The 16,911-nt window shown below is 49.5% G+C and overlaps 1 protein-coding gene across 1 annotated transcript in view; it reads right to left on the bottom strand.

The window, feature by feature from the left end:
- Positions 1–16,290, bottom strand: part of SOX7 (SRY-box transcription factor 7) — a 28,079-nt gene extending 11,789 nt beyond the window's left edge. Inside the window, exon 1 of the mRNA XM_078647561.1 lies at positions 15,945–16,290. Within this exon, the coding sequence (XP_078503687.1) occupies positions 15,945–16,188 (244 nt within the window). The 5' untranslated portion in view covers positions 16,189–16,290. The remainder of the gene's footprint in view (positions 1–15,944) is intronic.
- Positions 16,291–16,911: the final 621 nt, after the last annotated feature.

Genomic DNA, 16,911 nt, shown 5'->3' on the forward strand with positions numbered 1-16,911 from the left:
AAAAGACCATTTGCTTGTTAATGAGGCTTTGTTGTTTTTCACCCCTTTGTAGAGCCCTGCACCTCCACTCTGCCTATTGCTTAAAAATTACCCCCCACCTCCGGAAATGTTTTCTTAGGCCCCCCCCCTCGAAATTTGGCTCTACTTGCGCCTCTGGGTAGGGTGTCTGGCGTTATCCATACATATCTTTATTTAGACCATGCCCCTACTTGGATAGGCCACACATCTTTAAGAGGTTTGCCCCGCCCCTTTTAGAGCCCCCCCAGTTTTTTTCCCACTTAAAGCCCTGCACCCACCCACAAGATGTAAATGTAAATGTAGTATACTTGTAAAGCGCACAGCTGCCCCAGCAACGGGGCGTCCCGGCGCTGTATAACTCTGGGGAACCCGTCCTGGCTTTCCCTGTGGGATGGTCCCTTGCTGGGAGTCCCCAAGGTGGAGCCAGGCATCCCCGGAATTGGTGGGGCCGTTGTGAAGATTAGGCAAGCTAATGCCCAGAGTTGCCGAGTGGAACCCCTGATTAGAGTAAGCACCGAAGCGAGAATTATCGAGTCCGCTGACCAAGGTCCACGACACCATACCTGATACCTGGACTCCACCTCACTTAACGCGCATACTCCCTGCATCACTCGCAGCCTAGGCCGCTCCTCCTCCTACATTGCTGCCAAGACTTGGAACGACCTGCCCCTACCATCTTCCAACAGCCCCCTCCAAGGTGGACTTCAGAAAGAAACTCACGACCAGGCTTTTCGACAGAGACGTTTCACCCACAGCACCCAGATACCCCTAGGGGTGACAAATACTAATTCTAATTGGTTGATCAAAGGAACACTCTGAAATATGCCTGTTGGTGAATTCTGATGACAGAAGACCAGCAAAAGAGAAATCAGTTCCTTTTGACTACATAGAGCCTTCATATCTCTCAGAGATGTAATAACAGACTCAAACTCAATTTGACACCACCAAAAAAGGAACATTCTGGAATATTTCTGTTAGTACATGCTGATGATACAAGAGGGGTCTGAATGGCCCCTTTATTGTGGAGATTCACTGAATGATGTGTCAACCCCATGCGCTTTGTTATTCTTTGTTGAAGATGCAGGTAAAGAAAGAGATCTGTCTGTTGACTGGATTGTCCCTTTAACCAAGTAAAAAATGTGACCCTACACTTCGGAGATCAATGAACCATCATCAAACAAAAAGACTTTCCGGAATCCTTACTGCTTGTGACGTACGAGTGCAAAGAGAATTGGTTTTCTTTCGAGTAGATGGTGGTCCCGCTATTCCAAGAGTTAGTGTCGCAGTAGGTCTCAAATCAAATTAAGCAACGAGGGCTTTAAGTAGACCAAGGCACTCTGGGCCTCAGACCCAGTAGTAATTTATAACAGACATTCAAACTTGCAGCCACTAGCTGGGGACAGCGGTGAGGCATGGGAGTTGGGGGCAAACGGGGGAGGGGAATGAATACAAATAAAAACGTACCTTCTCATCCACGCACACAAAGCACTACACAACGCCGGACCTACATACCTCAATAACCGACTTAGCTTCCACACCCCCACCTGAAGCCTCCGCTCAGCCAACCTCGCCATCGCCACAGTTCCTCGTATCCGAAAAACCACCGCCGGCGGCAGATCCTTCTCCTACCTCGCCGCCAAGACCTGGAACGCTCTCCCCACCAGCATACGACAGACTCAGGACCTGCTGGCCTTCAGAAGACTTCTCAAGACCTGGCTCTTTGACCAGTAGCGCCCCCCCCCAGTGCCTTGAGACCCTCACGGGTATGTAGCGCGCTTTAAAAATGCATTGATTGATTGACCTTTAGCTTGACGTCCACCGCCTCTTCAGATGATGTTCACACAGGCTCCCAGAGTCCCCTACGCCAATCTAGATGCTACTCTGATGCTGGCATTATCCAGCATGAGAGAAGCAGAGGGATTGTTTGGAGTGGGCTGGAGCATACGAACCGATCTCTCCATGCAACAGCCTGGAGATGTCCAAGTGTGCATGTTGGTTTGGCTGACCTAAGACAACCGGCTAATCCTGCATGCGCACTGGCAGTGCCCTGGAGCCCTCCACTCCTCTTGCTCCTGATGGCCCCGCCTTCAAGACTCGGTGGGGGCTCTGGAGTAAAATAAAATGATAATAAAGCAGTTTTATGAACTACTTTATTAACATTTCATTTTACATGCATCTGCTGGTTCCAGCAGTGGGGACGCTCCTCTGCACCCTGATTGACACGGATCCCTTTCGGGCCTTCTATTTAGTCCTTATTTTTCATGCAAAAACACGGATCAACTTTCGAACGATGAGTGTGAAAAATGTTAAGGTAATCGGTGTTGTTCCTGCTTATATTTCACATGCTTTACTTAACCTTGCATTCCGTGCGAGTTTTTGCTATCTCCAGGATGCTGGTTGCATTATTTTCCAGGCCGAATATTACTCTTCTCTGCTGCATATTTTGAATTTGATCGAATCCTCGTATTTATAATGAGGCACAATTGAGCTGTGCCTGAAGGCAGTGCAACTTTTTCCAGTGTCAGTGGGGCAAACAGGTGTTCAGAATAGGTGGTCATCCAATCCTTGGCCTCTCTGCAAAGGGTACAGATCCGTGGTCACATATGCCAGTTGCAGCTGTGCTTTTATGCAGCTGTGCGGGTTAGGTGGCACTCTATGGGAGTTTTAGTGTATATGTTTAAGGCATGCCCTTAGTTATATAGGCTCCAACCCTTTCAGGGACCCCCCCTTTCTTCATCCTACTTATAGCCCTGGTGAACATCGTCCAAGAAAGGAACAGTGTGCACTTGTTCTTGTCAGTGTGCGGGCAGTGGTGATGGAGTTGGCAGAGACAACGGCTTCTGTGGGGCCAGCCTCTGAATGAGGTCAGAATAGGTCTCAGACCTAAGCAGACGTCGCCCGGTGAATGGACTTAGTGGATTCCTTATAGTTAGTGATGCAGGAGTGGGCAATAATTGTTCTTATAATTATTATGTGTAATTGGCATCATCCAGTAAGTGATGCCTCGCGAGTATTTAGAAATCATTTAACGAATGATGCCACAATAGGTTTAAAAACCCATACAAGTGCCATGAAACATAGTGCCATTATGTAATCCTCATTGCTGGTGATGTGAGAGTGGAAATAGCCGTACTTCCGGTCACTGGTGGCCCCTTGAAAATGGCTTTAGAGGGGCTAACCTAGTGATACATTCCAAAAAACCTAACCAGTGTTCATAAAAAGAGACACTTTTGCAAGAAGCATTGCTGCTGATATGGGAGCGAGAAAAAGAGGCCCATTTTCCACTTCACTAGGTGCCCCCTGTAAAGCAGCGCCCACAGCCCAAGTGATTTTTTGCAGTTTTATGTAGCGCGAGCTCGACCGTACTCGAGGCTGTACATGAGCACCAGTTACATTACAAGGCCAGGTTCATTTTTGGGGCCCAGAGAGATTAAGTGATTTGCCCAGGATCACAGGATGTTGAGCCGATGTCAAGACTGGAACCTGGTTCCCCAATTTTAAAGTCTGCAGCTCTGGCCATAGTGCAAGATCCTCGCCCCATGAAACCGATGCAATATCAAAGAAAGAGGCATTCAAGGATCCTTATTTCTAGCTGATGATGCGGGGAGAAGATAAAGGGGTCCCTCCATGTACCGCTACAGTGGCAGTCGAGTGGATGATGTCACCCTAGGACAAAAGGACAGTCTGGCATCTCACTGTATGGATGGTCTAATAAGGCCTCTGTGCACCGGGCATGGCTCAGTGTGTCGGGCACCAGCTCTCTCTGTTAATGCCCAGGGTTGGATTGGGAAGGCGGGCAGTCGGGCATTGGCCGGTGCCTAAGGGTGACATGTGGGCCAGTTTTAAAAGGGCTTCTGCCTCATTCCTGCCCTCCAAGGCCCTCGCACTTCAGGCTATGGTGGGCGGGTCGAAGGTGTTAAGTGTGACAATCTGCCTTAATGGTGGTCAGGTGTTGCTCTATTTGATGGGTCATTCTTACCTCACCTTACCCTGTACTGGGGTCATGTCTGTAAAAATAAAACGTCAGGTGGCAACTCTAGGCAAATCAGGTATTGTGGACCTTGGGCCATTTTATTTCCCCTTGCCCACCTGGCCAAATGCAATGCTTCTAGTTTTCACCAATCTTACTGATTCCATAGGTTTTAAAATTCTTAGGTTATTAAGCATTTTTCTAAAACTGAGTCCAAGGAGACTAAGAAAATGATGTTTTCTTTTTGGGATTGACCGGGCATAATTGCGATCCCAATCCGACCCTGTTACAGCCCATCTGGCACCAAACTACAAGCACACACCACACACTGAACGGGCGCTTGAATCAAATGTTGGTACAGAACAAGCACGTGGCACTCCTTTTATCCATCAGGAAAGCTTAAATGCTGAGCTCAGTCTCCCGGGACGGAAGCTGTGACCTGCTGCCTCTGGACAGACCCACGTCGCATGTTTCCTTTTCTGACTTTAACCCCGATCACATTCAAATATCCCGGGCGCACTGAGAGGGGCGGTGTCACTTGACAGCCACGACAGAGAGAGGGGGGAACGCTGGTGTGACAGCACGTCGGTAAAGTGTCCATCCTCAGGAACGAGGGGAAACGCACTACGATCTAGAGTCCTAAACGGAGCGCCATCCCTTGGAGATGATTGGTCAGTGCTTGTTTACGCGTTTCAGTAAATCCCGCAGCACTGATGTGGAACCCCACGGGACTTACACTTCATTTCATGAGCGGTGCCAGTGCTTGTTTACGTGTTTGAGTAAGGCCCGCAGCAGTAATGTGTAACTCCGCTAGTAAAGGAGGGGCTGGACTTACACTTCATTTCATGAGCGGTGCCAGTGCTTGTTTACGTGTTTGAGTAAAGCCCGCAGCACTAATGTGTAACCCCGCTAGTAAAGGAGGGGGTGGACTTACACTTCATTTCATGAGCGGTGCCAGTGCTTGTTTACGTGTTTGAGTAAAGCCCGCCTAGCTAGTAGGGCCGGGACGGCCACGCTCCAGTGTTCCCTTTCATCTGATAGAGTGCATGCCCACTCTGTGTGCTCGTGTAATTACATGTTAACATACGCGTTTGCATGTCACGCAGCCAAAGGGCACGCCACACGTACTAATCCTGCCGAAACTCCCTTGTATGTGTGAGTTGATGTGTTGTGTGTGCCTGCTGTATAGCCTTATAAAAGTAGTTGTGCTGCACCCTCGTGTTCTGTACTACAGGGATAGGAGAAGAGTAACACGACACGCACTCAGCTGTATAACCACAAAAAATGTTCCGTTTCACTTTTCCCCACAGAGTGCTTTAAAGTTAGACGTGTTGCTTTGCAGCTGTTCTGTTTACCCAAAGCGCATCTCTTGAACCGCACAAAGGGCCTTATTTATGAAGGCCTTGCGCCCCCGGTGCGTCACTTTTTCCCATTTTAAAAGTGATGCATCGGTGGCGCAAGGCCAAGGATCTTGGGAGTCGCAGCCAAGGAGGTGTAAGGGGGCAGGGCGGATGGGCTTACTTCCATGGAGGAAGCACGGATGAGGCGTGTGCATTACAGGGTTATTCCCGTACAGGAAGCCGGGCAGGATGCGAGCAGGGGGTGCAGGCAGAGGCGTCTGTGAAAGAAAGCTGGGTGGGGGTGCAGGCTACAGTTTCACTGTTGCTGAGTAAGGAGGGCAGGGTGTGTTCAGCACGGTTTACTTGTGTGCGGTAAGCAGGGGTGTGACAAGTACATTGCAGCTTTACTTTCAGAGAGGAGGCAAGGCCATGAGGAGTGCATTGCAGATTTGAAGCACGGGATGCGTATATTGCATTTTACTTGGGTAAATTATGCATTTCAGTCTGGAGTTGTACTTTTATCAAATAAGCAGGGATCCGATGCGCGCCCAACAGCTTTACTTCTTAAAGTAAGCAGGCGGTATTTACATCTTTACGTGTGGGAGGTCGGCAGGAATGTGATGTCCCCTGTACAGTTTCGTTTTTGTAAAGTAAGCAGGGCTACAATGCGCGCAGTACAGCTTTACTCTATAAAGGAAACAGGGCTCCGATGCGCGCCGAGCAGCTTTACTTTATAAAGGAAGCAGGGCTGTAAACAGGGCTCGGATGCGCGCAGTACAGCTTTACTTTATAAAGTATGCAGGGGGTGTGTACTTTACACGTGTGAGGTCGGTAGAGACGTGATGTCCTCTGTACGGTTTCATTTATTGTAAAGTGTGTAAATAACGTTTTATCTTCAGAAATAAAATATATGTTTGTCTGTTTTACTTGTGTAAAATGAGCAGGGCGCTCTGATCAACGCTGTACTTTTCTACAAAATGCAGGGAAATAAAGGGCACATATCGAGTTTACTCCGGGAAGAGGTATAAGAAATAATACACAACAGAGGCTAGTGAGTGTACTTTACAGCCTTACTCCTGTAGAGTCAGCAGGGATCTCACATACGACATTACCGTAATGTAGCAATATCCAGATATAATAGTTATGTAGGAAAGATGTGTTTATTGTCGTTTTACAGCTGTTGTGTAAAATAAACACGTTTCGCCGTGTAAATTGTTCTTGAACGTATGGAATGCACAAGTCCATGTATTGTGTCGTCAGCATCGCACCGCTACTTTATAAACTACTGAACGTATCACACAACTACCTTCTGTACGCCTGTTGTGATGTTGTACATACACAATTTAGCTGTTTTAAGGGCAAACTGTTAAACATAGTCCATCAGTTCCTTACATCCGTTTCTGAACATATCTCGTTGCTTTATATAAGTAACACTGGACTGTGCGCATCACACCCGAACACCCGACCTCCTTTTTAAAACGGGGTTCAGTCATGGACTCCATACCCAAACCTACTTCATAAAACAAGTGTAATGCATACAGCATCCTCGGACTGACTTTTAAAAACAAGACATCCGTACACTTCATACCCAGGTGACTTGTAAACCTAAGGCAGTACCAAACTCGTCATAAACCAAGTTACTTTATAAAAAAAAAGATTGAAGTGCACAATATACCTAATTTCACAAAAAAGCGGACTGAAATATGCACAAAATTACTCGTCTTACTGTTTTTTAATAACTCGGACTGTAATGTACAGTTGTGTGCCTGCGCAGTGACGCGGAAGTGCCGTCTTTTAAAAATCGCCGTGTCTGTGTGTAGTAATCCCCGAAGCATAGATCAAAAGCATGAACCCGATTTTACACAAACAGCACAAATACAAAAGGGTTGTATTTACAAGCCCCATGCGCCGCCTGTGCGCCACTCAGTCTTTCCCATATTAAAGGCGACGCACCGGCGGCGCCTGGGGCTTGTAAATAAGCCTCAAAGTAGTGTGAATGAAGCGCTCTGTTTTGTTTCGGCGCTTTTCGTTGTAGAGCACATCAAAGATCACGTCAAGATTTCAAATGCGACATGCTACTTTGACCTCAACCCAAACAGCCTTGTTCTCACTGAACGCACCACAATTACATTTGAAGCAAAGGAGCTGAGCTGTACGAGCGGCTGCCAGATGTATCACAATTCATCCAAGTCATTATCAAATCAAACAGCCATTTTTAAATATCTTTTGTTTTGTCTTTGCGAGCATGTTACAGCGCCATGAACCCGTGCAGTGAAGAGGCGAGGGTGTTACAGCGCCGAAGAGCCGTGCAGTGAAGAGGTGCAGGCAAGTGTGTTACAGCACCCAAGAGTTGGCAGAGAAGAGGCGCAGGCGGCGTGTTACAGCGCCAAAGAGCCCTGCAGTGAAGAGGCGAGGGTGTTACAGCGCCAAAGAGCCGTGCAGTGAAGAGGTACAGGGGAGTGTGTTACAGCGCCAAAGAGCCCTGCAGTGAAGAGGCGAGGGTGTTACAGCGCCAAAGAGCCGTGCAGTGAAGAGGCGCAGGCAAGTGTGTTACAGCACCAAAGAGTTGGCAGAGAAGAGGCGCAGGCGGCGTGTTACAGCGCCAAAGAGCCCTGCAGTGAAGAGGCGAGGGTGTTACAGCGCCAAAGAGCCGTGCAGTGAAGAGGCGCAGGCAAGTGTGTTACAGCACCAAAGAGTTGGCAGAGAAGAGGCGCAGGCGGCGTGTTACAGCGCCAAAGAGCCCTGCAGTGAAGAGGCGAGGGTGTTACAGCGCCAAAGAGCCGTGCAGTGAAGAGGCGCAGGCAAGTGTGTTACAGCACCAAAGAGTTGGCAGAGAAGAGGCGCAGGCGGCGTGTTACAGCGCCAAAGAGCCCTGCAGTGAAGAGGCGAGGGTGTTACAGCGCCAAAGAGCTGTGCAGTGAAGAGGCACAGGGGAGTGTGTTACAGCGCCAAAGAACCCTGCAGTGAAATGGCGAAGGCAAGTGTTACAGCGTCAAAGAGCCCTGCAGTGAAGAGGAGAAGGCAAGCTTGTTACAACGCTAAAGCACCAAGCAGTAAAGATGTGCAGGTGAGCATGTTACAGCGCCAAAGAGCCCTGTAGTGAAAAGGGGAGTGTGTTACAGTGCCAAAGAGCCTTGCAGTGAAAAGGAGAGTGCGCTACAGCACCAAGGAGCCTTGCAGTGAAAAGGGGAGTGTGTTAAAGCTCCAAGGAACCCTGCAGTGAAAAGGGGAGCGGGTTACAGTGCCAAAGAGCCCTGCAGTGAAAAGGGGAGCTGGCTATAGTGCCAAGGAACCCTGCAGTGAAAAGGGGAGCGGGTTACAGTGCCAAAGAGCCATGCAGTGAAAAGGGGAGCGAGTTACAGTGCCACAGAGCCCTGCAGTGAAAAGGGGAGCTGGTTACAGTGCCAAGGAACCCTGCAGTGAAAAGGGGAGCGGGTTACAGTGCCAAAGAGCCCTGCAGTGAAAAGGGGAGCTGGTTACAGTGCCAAAGAGCCCTGCAGTGAAAAAGGGAGCTGGTTACAGTGCCAAGGAACCCAGCAGTGAAAAGGGGGTCTGGTTACAGCTCCAAGGAACCCTGCAGTGAAAAGGGGAGCTGGTTACAGTGCCAAGGAACCTAGCAGTGAAAAGGGAGGCTGGTTATAGTGACAAAGAGCCTTGCAGTGAAAAGGGGAGCTGGTTACAGTGCCAAAGAGCCCTGCAGTGAAAAGGGGAGCTGGTTACAGTGCCAAGGAACCCTGCAGTGAAAAGGGGAACGAGTTACAGCTCCAAGGAACCCTGCAGTGAAAAGGGGAGCTGGTTACAGTGCCAAAGAGCCCTGCAGTAAAAAAGGGAGCTGGTTACAGTGCCAAGGAACCCAGCAGTGAAAAGGGGGGCTGGTTACAGTGACAAAGAGCCCTGCAGTGAAAAGGGGAGCGGGTTACAGTGTCAAAGAGCCCTGCAGTGAAAAGGGGAGCTGGTTACAGTGTCAAAGAGCCCTGCAGTGAAAAGGGGAGCTGGTTACAGTGCCAAAGAGCCTTGCAGTGAAAAGGGGAGCTGGTTACAGTGCCAAAGAGCCCTGCAGTGAAAAGGAGAGCGTGCTACAGCGCCATGGAGCCCTGCAGTGAAGAGGTGCAGGCGAGCGTATTACAGCGCTAGGAGCCTTACAGTGAAAAGGCGAATACAAGCATGTTACAGCGCCTAAGAGCCCTGCAGTAAAGGGGTGAAGGCGAGCATGTTCCAGCGCATAAGACCCGTGCAGTGAAGAGGCGTAGGCGAGCATGTTCCAGCGCATTAGAGCCATGCAGTGAAGAGGCACAGGAGTTTGTCCTAAACTTGCTATTTGCACTCTACTCAAGACTCTACATGGCCCAGGGCACCTCCAGTAGCTGTGCCCACACCAGCGGAAATACCAAGTTTTCACAGGGCTGAGGTCAACTAGGGGCCACGCCGAGTCAAAACAAGGGTCTGATTTTTTGGGGAGCAGTCATGAGAACACCAGTGAAACACTGGTCTGGTTTTATTGGGAGCAGTCATGAGAACACCAGAAAAACACGGGTCTGGTCTTTGTGGTAGCAGTTACATTAATACCAGCAAAATAGGGGTCTGGCACTTCTAGAAGCAGTCACGAGAACGCCAGTAAAATCAAGGGTCTGGAACTATTGATAGCAGTCATGAGAACACCAGTAAAACAAGGATTTGGCACTATTTGGAGCAATCACGAGAACAACAGCAAAACAAGGGTCTGGAACTATTGGGAGCAATCATGATAACACCAATAAAACACTGGTCAGGAACTACTGGGAACAACCAAGATAGCACCAAAAAAACAAATGCCTGGAACTAGTGGGAACAATCATGATAACACCAGTAAAACACAGGTCTGGAACTATTGCGAGCAGTCTCAATAACACCAGTAAAATTCTGGTCTGGCACTACTGGAACCAATCACGATAACACCAGTAAAACACAGGCCTGGAACTACTGGGAGGAATCACAATAACACCCGTAAAATACAGATCTGGAACTACTGGAAGCAATCACAATAACACCAGTAAAACACGGGTCTGGAGCTGGTGAGAGCATTCACAATAACACCAGTAAAACACGGGTCTGGAACTACTAGAAGCAATCACAACACACCAGTAAAACACAGGTCTGGAACTATTGGGAGCAATCACGATAACACCCGTAAAACACGGGTCTGGAACTACTGGAACCAATCACGATAACACCAGTAAAACACAGGCCTGGAACTACTGGGAGGAATCACAATAACACCAGTAAAACACGAGTCTGGAACTACTGGAAGCAATCACAATAACACCAGTAAAACACGGGTCTGGAACTACTAGAAGCAATCACAACACACCAGTAAAACACAGGCCTGGAACTATTGGGAGCAATCACGATAACACCCGTAAAAAACAGGCCTGGAACTATTGGGAGCAATCACGATAACACCCGTAAAAAACAGGCCTGGAACTATTGGGAGCAATCACGATAACACCCGTAAAAAACAGGCCTGGAACTACTGGGAGGAATCACAATAACACCAGTAAAACACGGGTCTGGAACTACTGGAAGCAATCACAATAACACCAGTAAAACACGGGTCTGGAACTATTGGGAGCAATCACGATAACACCCGTAAAATACAGGCCTGGAACTATTGGGAGCAATCACGATAACACCAGTAAAGCACGGGTCTGGAGCTGGTGGGAGCATTCACAATAACACCAGTAAAACACGGGTCTGGAACTACTAGAAGCAATCACAACACACCAGTAAAACACAGGCCTGGAACTATTGGGAGCAATCACGCTAACACCCGTAAAAAACAGGCCTGGAACTATTGGGAGCAATCACGATAACACCAGTAAAACACGAGTCGAGCTGGTGGGAGCATTCACAATAACACCAGTAAAACACGGGTCTGGAACTACTGGAAGCAATCAGAACACACCAGTAAAACACAGGCCTGGAACTGTTGGGAGCAATCACGATAACACCAGTAAAACACGGGCCTAGAACTGTTGGGAGCAATCACGATAACACCAGTAAAACACGGACCTGGAACTGTTGGGAGCAATCACGATAACACCAGTAAAACTCGGGCCTGGAACTGTTGGAAGCAATCACAAGACACCAGTAAAACACGGGCCTAGAATTTTTTGGAGCAATCACGATAACACCAGTAAAACTCGGGCCTGGAACTATTGGAAGCAATCATGATAACACCAGTAAAACACGGGCCTGGAACTGTTGGGAGCAATCACAATAACACCAGTAAAACACGGGCCTGGAACTGCTGGGAGCAATCACAATACACCAGTAAAACACGGGCCTAGAATTATTGGGAGCAATCACGATAACACCAGTAAAACTCGGGTCTGGAGCTGTTAGGAGCAATCACGATAACACCAGTAAAACACTGGACTGGATTTATTGGGAGCAATCACGATAACACCAGTAAAATATGGGTCTGGCACTACTGGAAGCAATCACAATAACACCAGTAAAACACGGGCCTGGAACTGTTGGGAGCAATCACAATACACCAGTAAAACACGGGCCTAGAATTATTGGGAGCAATCACGATAACACCAGTAAAACTCGGGTCTGGAGCTGTTAGGAGCAATCACGATAACACCAGTAAAACACTGGACTGGAACTATTGGGAGCAATCACGATAACACCAGTAAAATATGTGTCTGGCACTACTGGAAGCAATCACAACACACCAGTAAAACACAGGCCTGGAACTATTGGGAGCAATCACAATAACACCAGTAAAACACAGGTCTGGAACTATTAGGAGCAATCACGATAACACCAGTAAAATATGTGTCTGGCACTACTGGAAGCAATCACAATACACCAGTAAAACACAGGTCTGGAACTATTAGGAGCAATCACGATAACACCAGTAAAATATGGGTCTGGCACTACTGGAAGCAATCACAACACACCAGTAAAACACAGGCCTGGAACTATTGGGAGCAATCACGATAACACCAGTAAAATATGTGTCTGGCACTACTGGAAGCAATCACAATACACCAGTAAAACACAGGTCTGGAACTATTAGGAGCAATCACGATAACACCAGTAAAATATGGGTCTGGCACTACTGGAAGCAATCACAATACACCAGTAAAACACAGGTCTGGAACTATTAGGAGCAATCACGATAACACCAGTAAAATATGTGTCTGGCACTACTGGAAGCAATCACAATACACCAGTAAAACACAGGTCTGGAACTATTAGGAGCAATCACGATAACACCAGTAAAATATGGGTCTGGCACTACTGGAAGCAATCACAACACACCAGTAAAACACAGGCCTGGAACTATTGGGAGCAATCACAATAACACCAGTAAAACTCGGGTCTGGAGCCGTTGGGAGCAATCACGATAACACCAGTAAAACACGAGTCGAGCTGGTGGGAGCATTCACAATAACACCAGTAAAACACGGGTCTGGAACTACTGGAAGCAATCAGAACACACCAGTAAAACACAGGCCTGGAACTATTGGGAGCAATCACAATAACACCAGTAAAACTCGGGTCTGGAGCCGTTGGGAGCAATCACGATAACACCAGTAAAACACGAGTCGAGCTGGTGGGAGCATTCACAATAACACCAGTAAAACACGGGTCTGGAACTACTGGAAGCAATCAGAACACACCAGTAAAACACAGGCCTGGAACTATTGGGAGCAATCACGATAACACCAGTAAAACACGAGTCGAGCTGGTGGGAGCAATCACGATAACACCAGTAAAACACAGGCCTGGAACTATTGGGAGCAATCACGATAACACCAGTAAAACTTGGGACTACTGGAAGCAATCATGAAAACACCAGTAAAATAAGGATTTGAAATTATTGGGAGCAGTCATGTTAATACAAGTAGCACAAGGGGCGGGTGTTATTGACAGTAGTCATAATAAAACTAGCAAAAATACGGTCTGGCACTTCTGGAAGCAGTCTCGAGAACACCAGTGAAATAAAAGGTGGGCGCTATTGGAAGCAGTCAGGAGAACACCAGTGAAATAAAAGGTGGGCGCTATTGGAAGCAGTCAGGAGAACACCAGTGAAATAAGAGGTGGGCGCTATTGGAAGCAGTCACGAGAACACCAGTGAAATAAGAGGTGGGCGCTATTGGAAGCAGTCAGGAGAACACCAGTGAAATAAAAGGTGGGCGCTATTGGAAGCAGTCAGGAGAACACCAGTGAAATAAGAGGTGGGCGCTATTGGAAGCAGTCACGAGAACACCAGTGAAATAAGAGGTGGGCGCTATTGGAAGCAGTCAGGAGAACACCAGTGAAATAAGAGGTGGGCGCTATTGGAAGCAGTCAGGAGAACACCAGTGAAATAAGAGGTGGGCGCTATTGGAAGCAGTCAGGAGAACACCAGTGAAATAAGAGGTGGGCGCTATTGGAAGCAGTCAGGAGAACACCAGTGAAATAAGAGGTGGGCGCTATTGGAAGCAGTCAGGGGAACACCAGTGAAATAAGAGGTGGGCGCTATTGGAAGCAGTCAGGAGAACACCAGTGAAATAAGAGGTGGGCGCTATTGGAAGCAGTCACGAGAAAACCAGTGAAATAAGAGGTGGGCGCTATTGGAAGCAGTCAGGAGAACACCAGTGAAATAAGAGGTGGGCGCTATTGGAAGCAGTCACGAGAACACCAGTGAAATAAGAGGTAGGCGCTATTGGAAGCAGTCACGAGAACACCAGTGAAATAAGAGGTGGGCGCTATTGGAAGCAGTCAGGGGAACACCAGTGAAATAAGAGGTGGGCGCTATTGGAAGCAGTCAGGAGAACACCAGTGAAATAAGAGGTGGGCGCTATTGGAAGCAGTCACGAGAACACCAGTGAAATAAGAGGTGGGCGCTATTGGAAGCAGTCAGGAGAACACCAGTGAAATAAGAGGTGGGCGCTATTGGAAGCAGTCACGAGAACACCATTGAAATAAGAGGTGGGCGCTATTGGAAGCAGTCAGGAGAACACCCACCAGTACAATAAGAGGTGGGCGCTATTGGAAGCAGTGTCGAGAACACCAGTGAAACACGGATCTGGCACTCGAGAACAGTGAAACACGGGTCTAGCACTCCTGGAAGCAGTCTCGAGAACACCAGCAAAAGGGAGGGGCATTATGGGGAGCGTGAAAAATGATAACACCGATAAAAGCGCTGCGGTCACTAATAACAACAGTGATAACAATGGCGGCCATGGCGCTGTCACTAGTAATGGTGATCTCGGCGCTAGTGATCAGAACGAGACACTAGCGCTGCAATGCTGTTGAAACAATCATAGCACCTCCGAGAGTTGATATCTCACGGGTTTTTCAAAACAGGTGCAATTGAGAAATTGTACTTAAATAAGTAAAAACCACGAAATCGTGGAACCAACCACGCGGCTTCGGAAACTGCGATTTACTTATCTTGGTGGGTGCTGTTTGTTTAACTCGTTAGAGGAAATTAAATAATAAACATGATACTATTGTTTTAAACAGCGCTACTGTTGAGTGGCTTCGCAGCGCTGTGATTTACAGCCGTTGCTAATACCACGCACAGTTTCGTAAACCGAAGCAATGCATTTGCAGCAGGTGCAGAAGCCCACTAGGTCATCCCAGAGGATCACAAAGTACAGGATAAAAGATGACAGAAAACAGGGAAGTACGTATGAGGGGTAAGTAAACCTGCACGGCTGACTGAAGACACCAAACTCCTGCAGTGAAACCTGAAATCTCACCCACTGATTACCAAATGCGTTAACGAGTGATAATGACCGTGCTCTTACCCACCCAGCATCTTGGGAGGTGCATTCTGTCAGTGTGCAGCACCCACACACTACCCCTCACGGAGAAGGCATTAACCAGCGATAACTGCCCTAATGACATCTTCCTGGCCTCTCTGTAGAGGTCTTCTCCCTCCAGTAGGCATTAACCACCGGTAAGCGCCCTGATCACTGTGCCCAGCCTCTTGCTGGCCCCTGTGTAGAAGTTGACTCCCTAGAGTGGGCATTAACCACCGATAAGTGCCCTGATCACTGTACCCAGCCTCTTGCGGGCCCCTGTGTAGAGGTCTTCTCCCTCCAGTAGGCATTAACCACCTGTAAGTGCCCTGATCACTGTGCCCAGCCTCTTGCTGGCCCCTGTGTAGAAGTTGACTCCCTAGAGTGGGCATTAACCACCGATAAGTGCTCTGATCACTGTGCCCAGCCTCTTGCTGGCCCCTGTGTAGAGGTCTTCTCCCTCCAGTAGGCATTAACCACCTGTAAGTGCCCTGATCACTGTGCCCAGCCTCTTGCTGGCCCCTGTGTAGAAGTTGACTCCCTAGAGTGGGCATTAACCACCGATAAGTGCCCTGATCACTGTGCCCAGCCTCTTGCTGGCCCCTGTGTAGAGGTCTTCTCCCTCCAGTAGGCATTAACCACCGATAAGTGCTCTGATCACTGTGCCCAGCCTCTTGCTGGCCCCTGTGTAGAGGTCTTCTCCCTCCAGTAGGCATTAACCAGCGGTAAGTGCCCTGATCACTGTACCCAGCCTCTTGCCTGGTGCTGGAGCCCCTCAGCCCACTCCGATGGGAGAAGGCAGTAACCTGCTATAACGGCCCTGGTCCTTACCCAGCATCTTGCTGAGCTCGGCGTTGTGCAGGTCCGGGTTCTGCACGGCCAGCCGCTTCCGCTCATCCTTGGCCCACACCATGAACGCGTTCATGGGCCTCCGGATCCGGGTCTCCGCCGCCTTGTGCTCCCCCCCAGGGGCGGGGGAGCGGTGGGGTGAGAGGCCGTCCGACAGCTCGCCGTCCATGGAGGAACAGTCCAGGCCCTCGGGGGGCCAGGGGTAGGTGCCCAGGAGAGAGGCCATGTGGGCGGCTGGCAGGGTGTCGGAGTGTGCTGTGTGCGCCTCTTCTCTTCTCCACTGCTCGCTCTTCCCTCTCGCCCTCCTCACTCCCTGCAGCAGGCGCTCCTCGGCCGCTCTGCCTGGCAGTTCCTGGTTCCCTCCCTATTTATCATCTCCGCGGGAGCGGATCCTCCAATGACACCCCAGGTGCCTGGGCTCCGCGGCTCCTCCTAGTTCGTAACGGGAAAGGGCGCCGTGCCAAGGCTCGAGGGCTCGTCCCAGGAGCGTGGCTCGCACTCTGCCGGGCATCGGGGCCCAGGCTCGTCAGCGGCAGCGCCGGGCAGGGGTGCCACTTTACAGGCACCTCGCCCTGCCAAGCCCCGGGCGCATCAGGGTCATCTCAATGTCCCCTCTCACCACCCACCCTGGGTGGCTCGCACCCTGCCAAGCCACAGGAGCAGCCACTTTACAGGGGCACCTCACTGCCACCTCTCTCTACCCACCCTGGGTGGCTCTGTCCCTGCCAAGCCACAGGAGCAGCCACTTTACAGGGGCACCTCACTGCCACCTCTCTCTACCCACCCTGGGTGGCTCTGTCCATGCCAAGCCACAGGAGCACCCACTTTATAGGGTCACCTCGCTGCCACCTCTCTACCCACCCAGGGTGGCTCGCACCCTGCCAAGCCCCGGGAGCAGCCACTTTACAGGGTCACCTCACTGCCACCTCTCTCCACCCACCCTGGGTGG

Source organism: Lissotriton helveticus, chromosome 6 (genome assembly GCF_964261635.1).
Source record: "Lissotriton helveticus chromosome 6, aLisHel1.1, whole genome shotgun sequence".
NCBI lineage: Eukaryota > Metazoa > Chordata > Amphibia > Caudata > Salamandridae > Lissotriton > Lissotriton helveticus.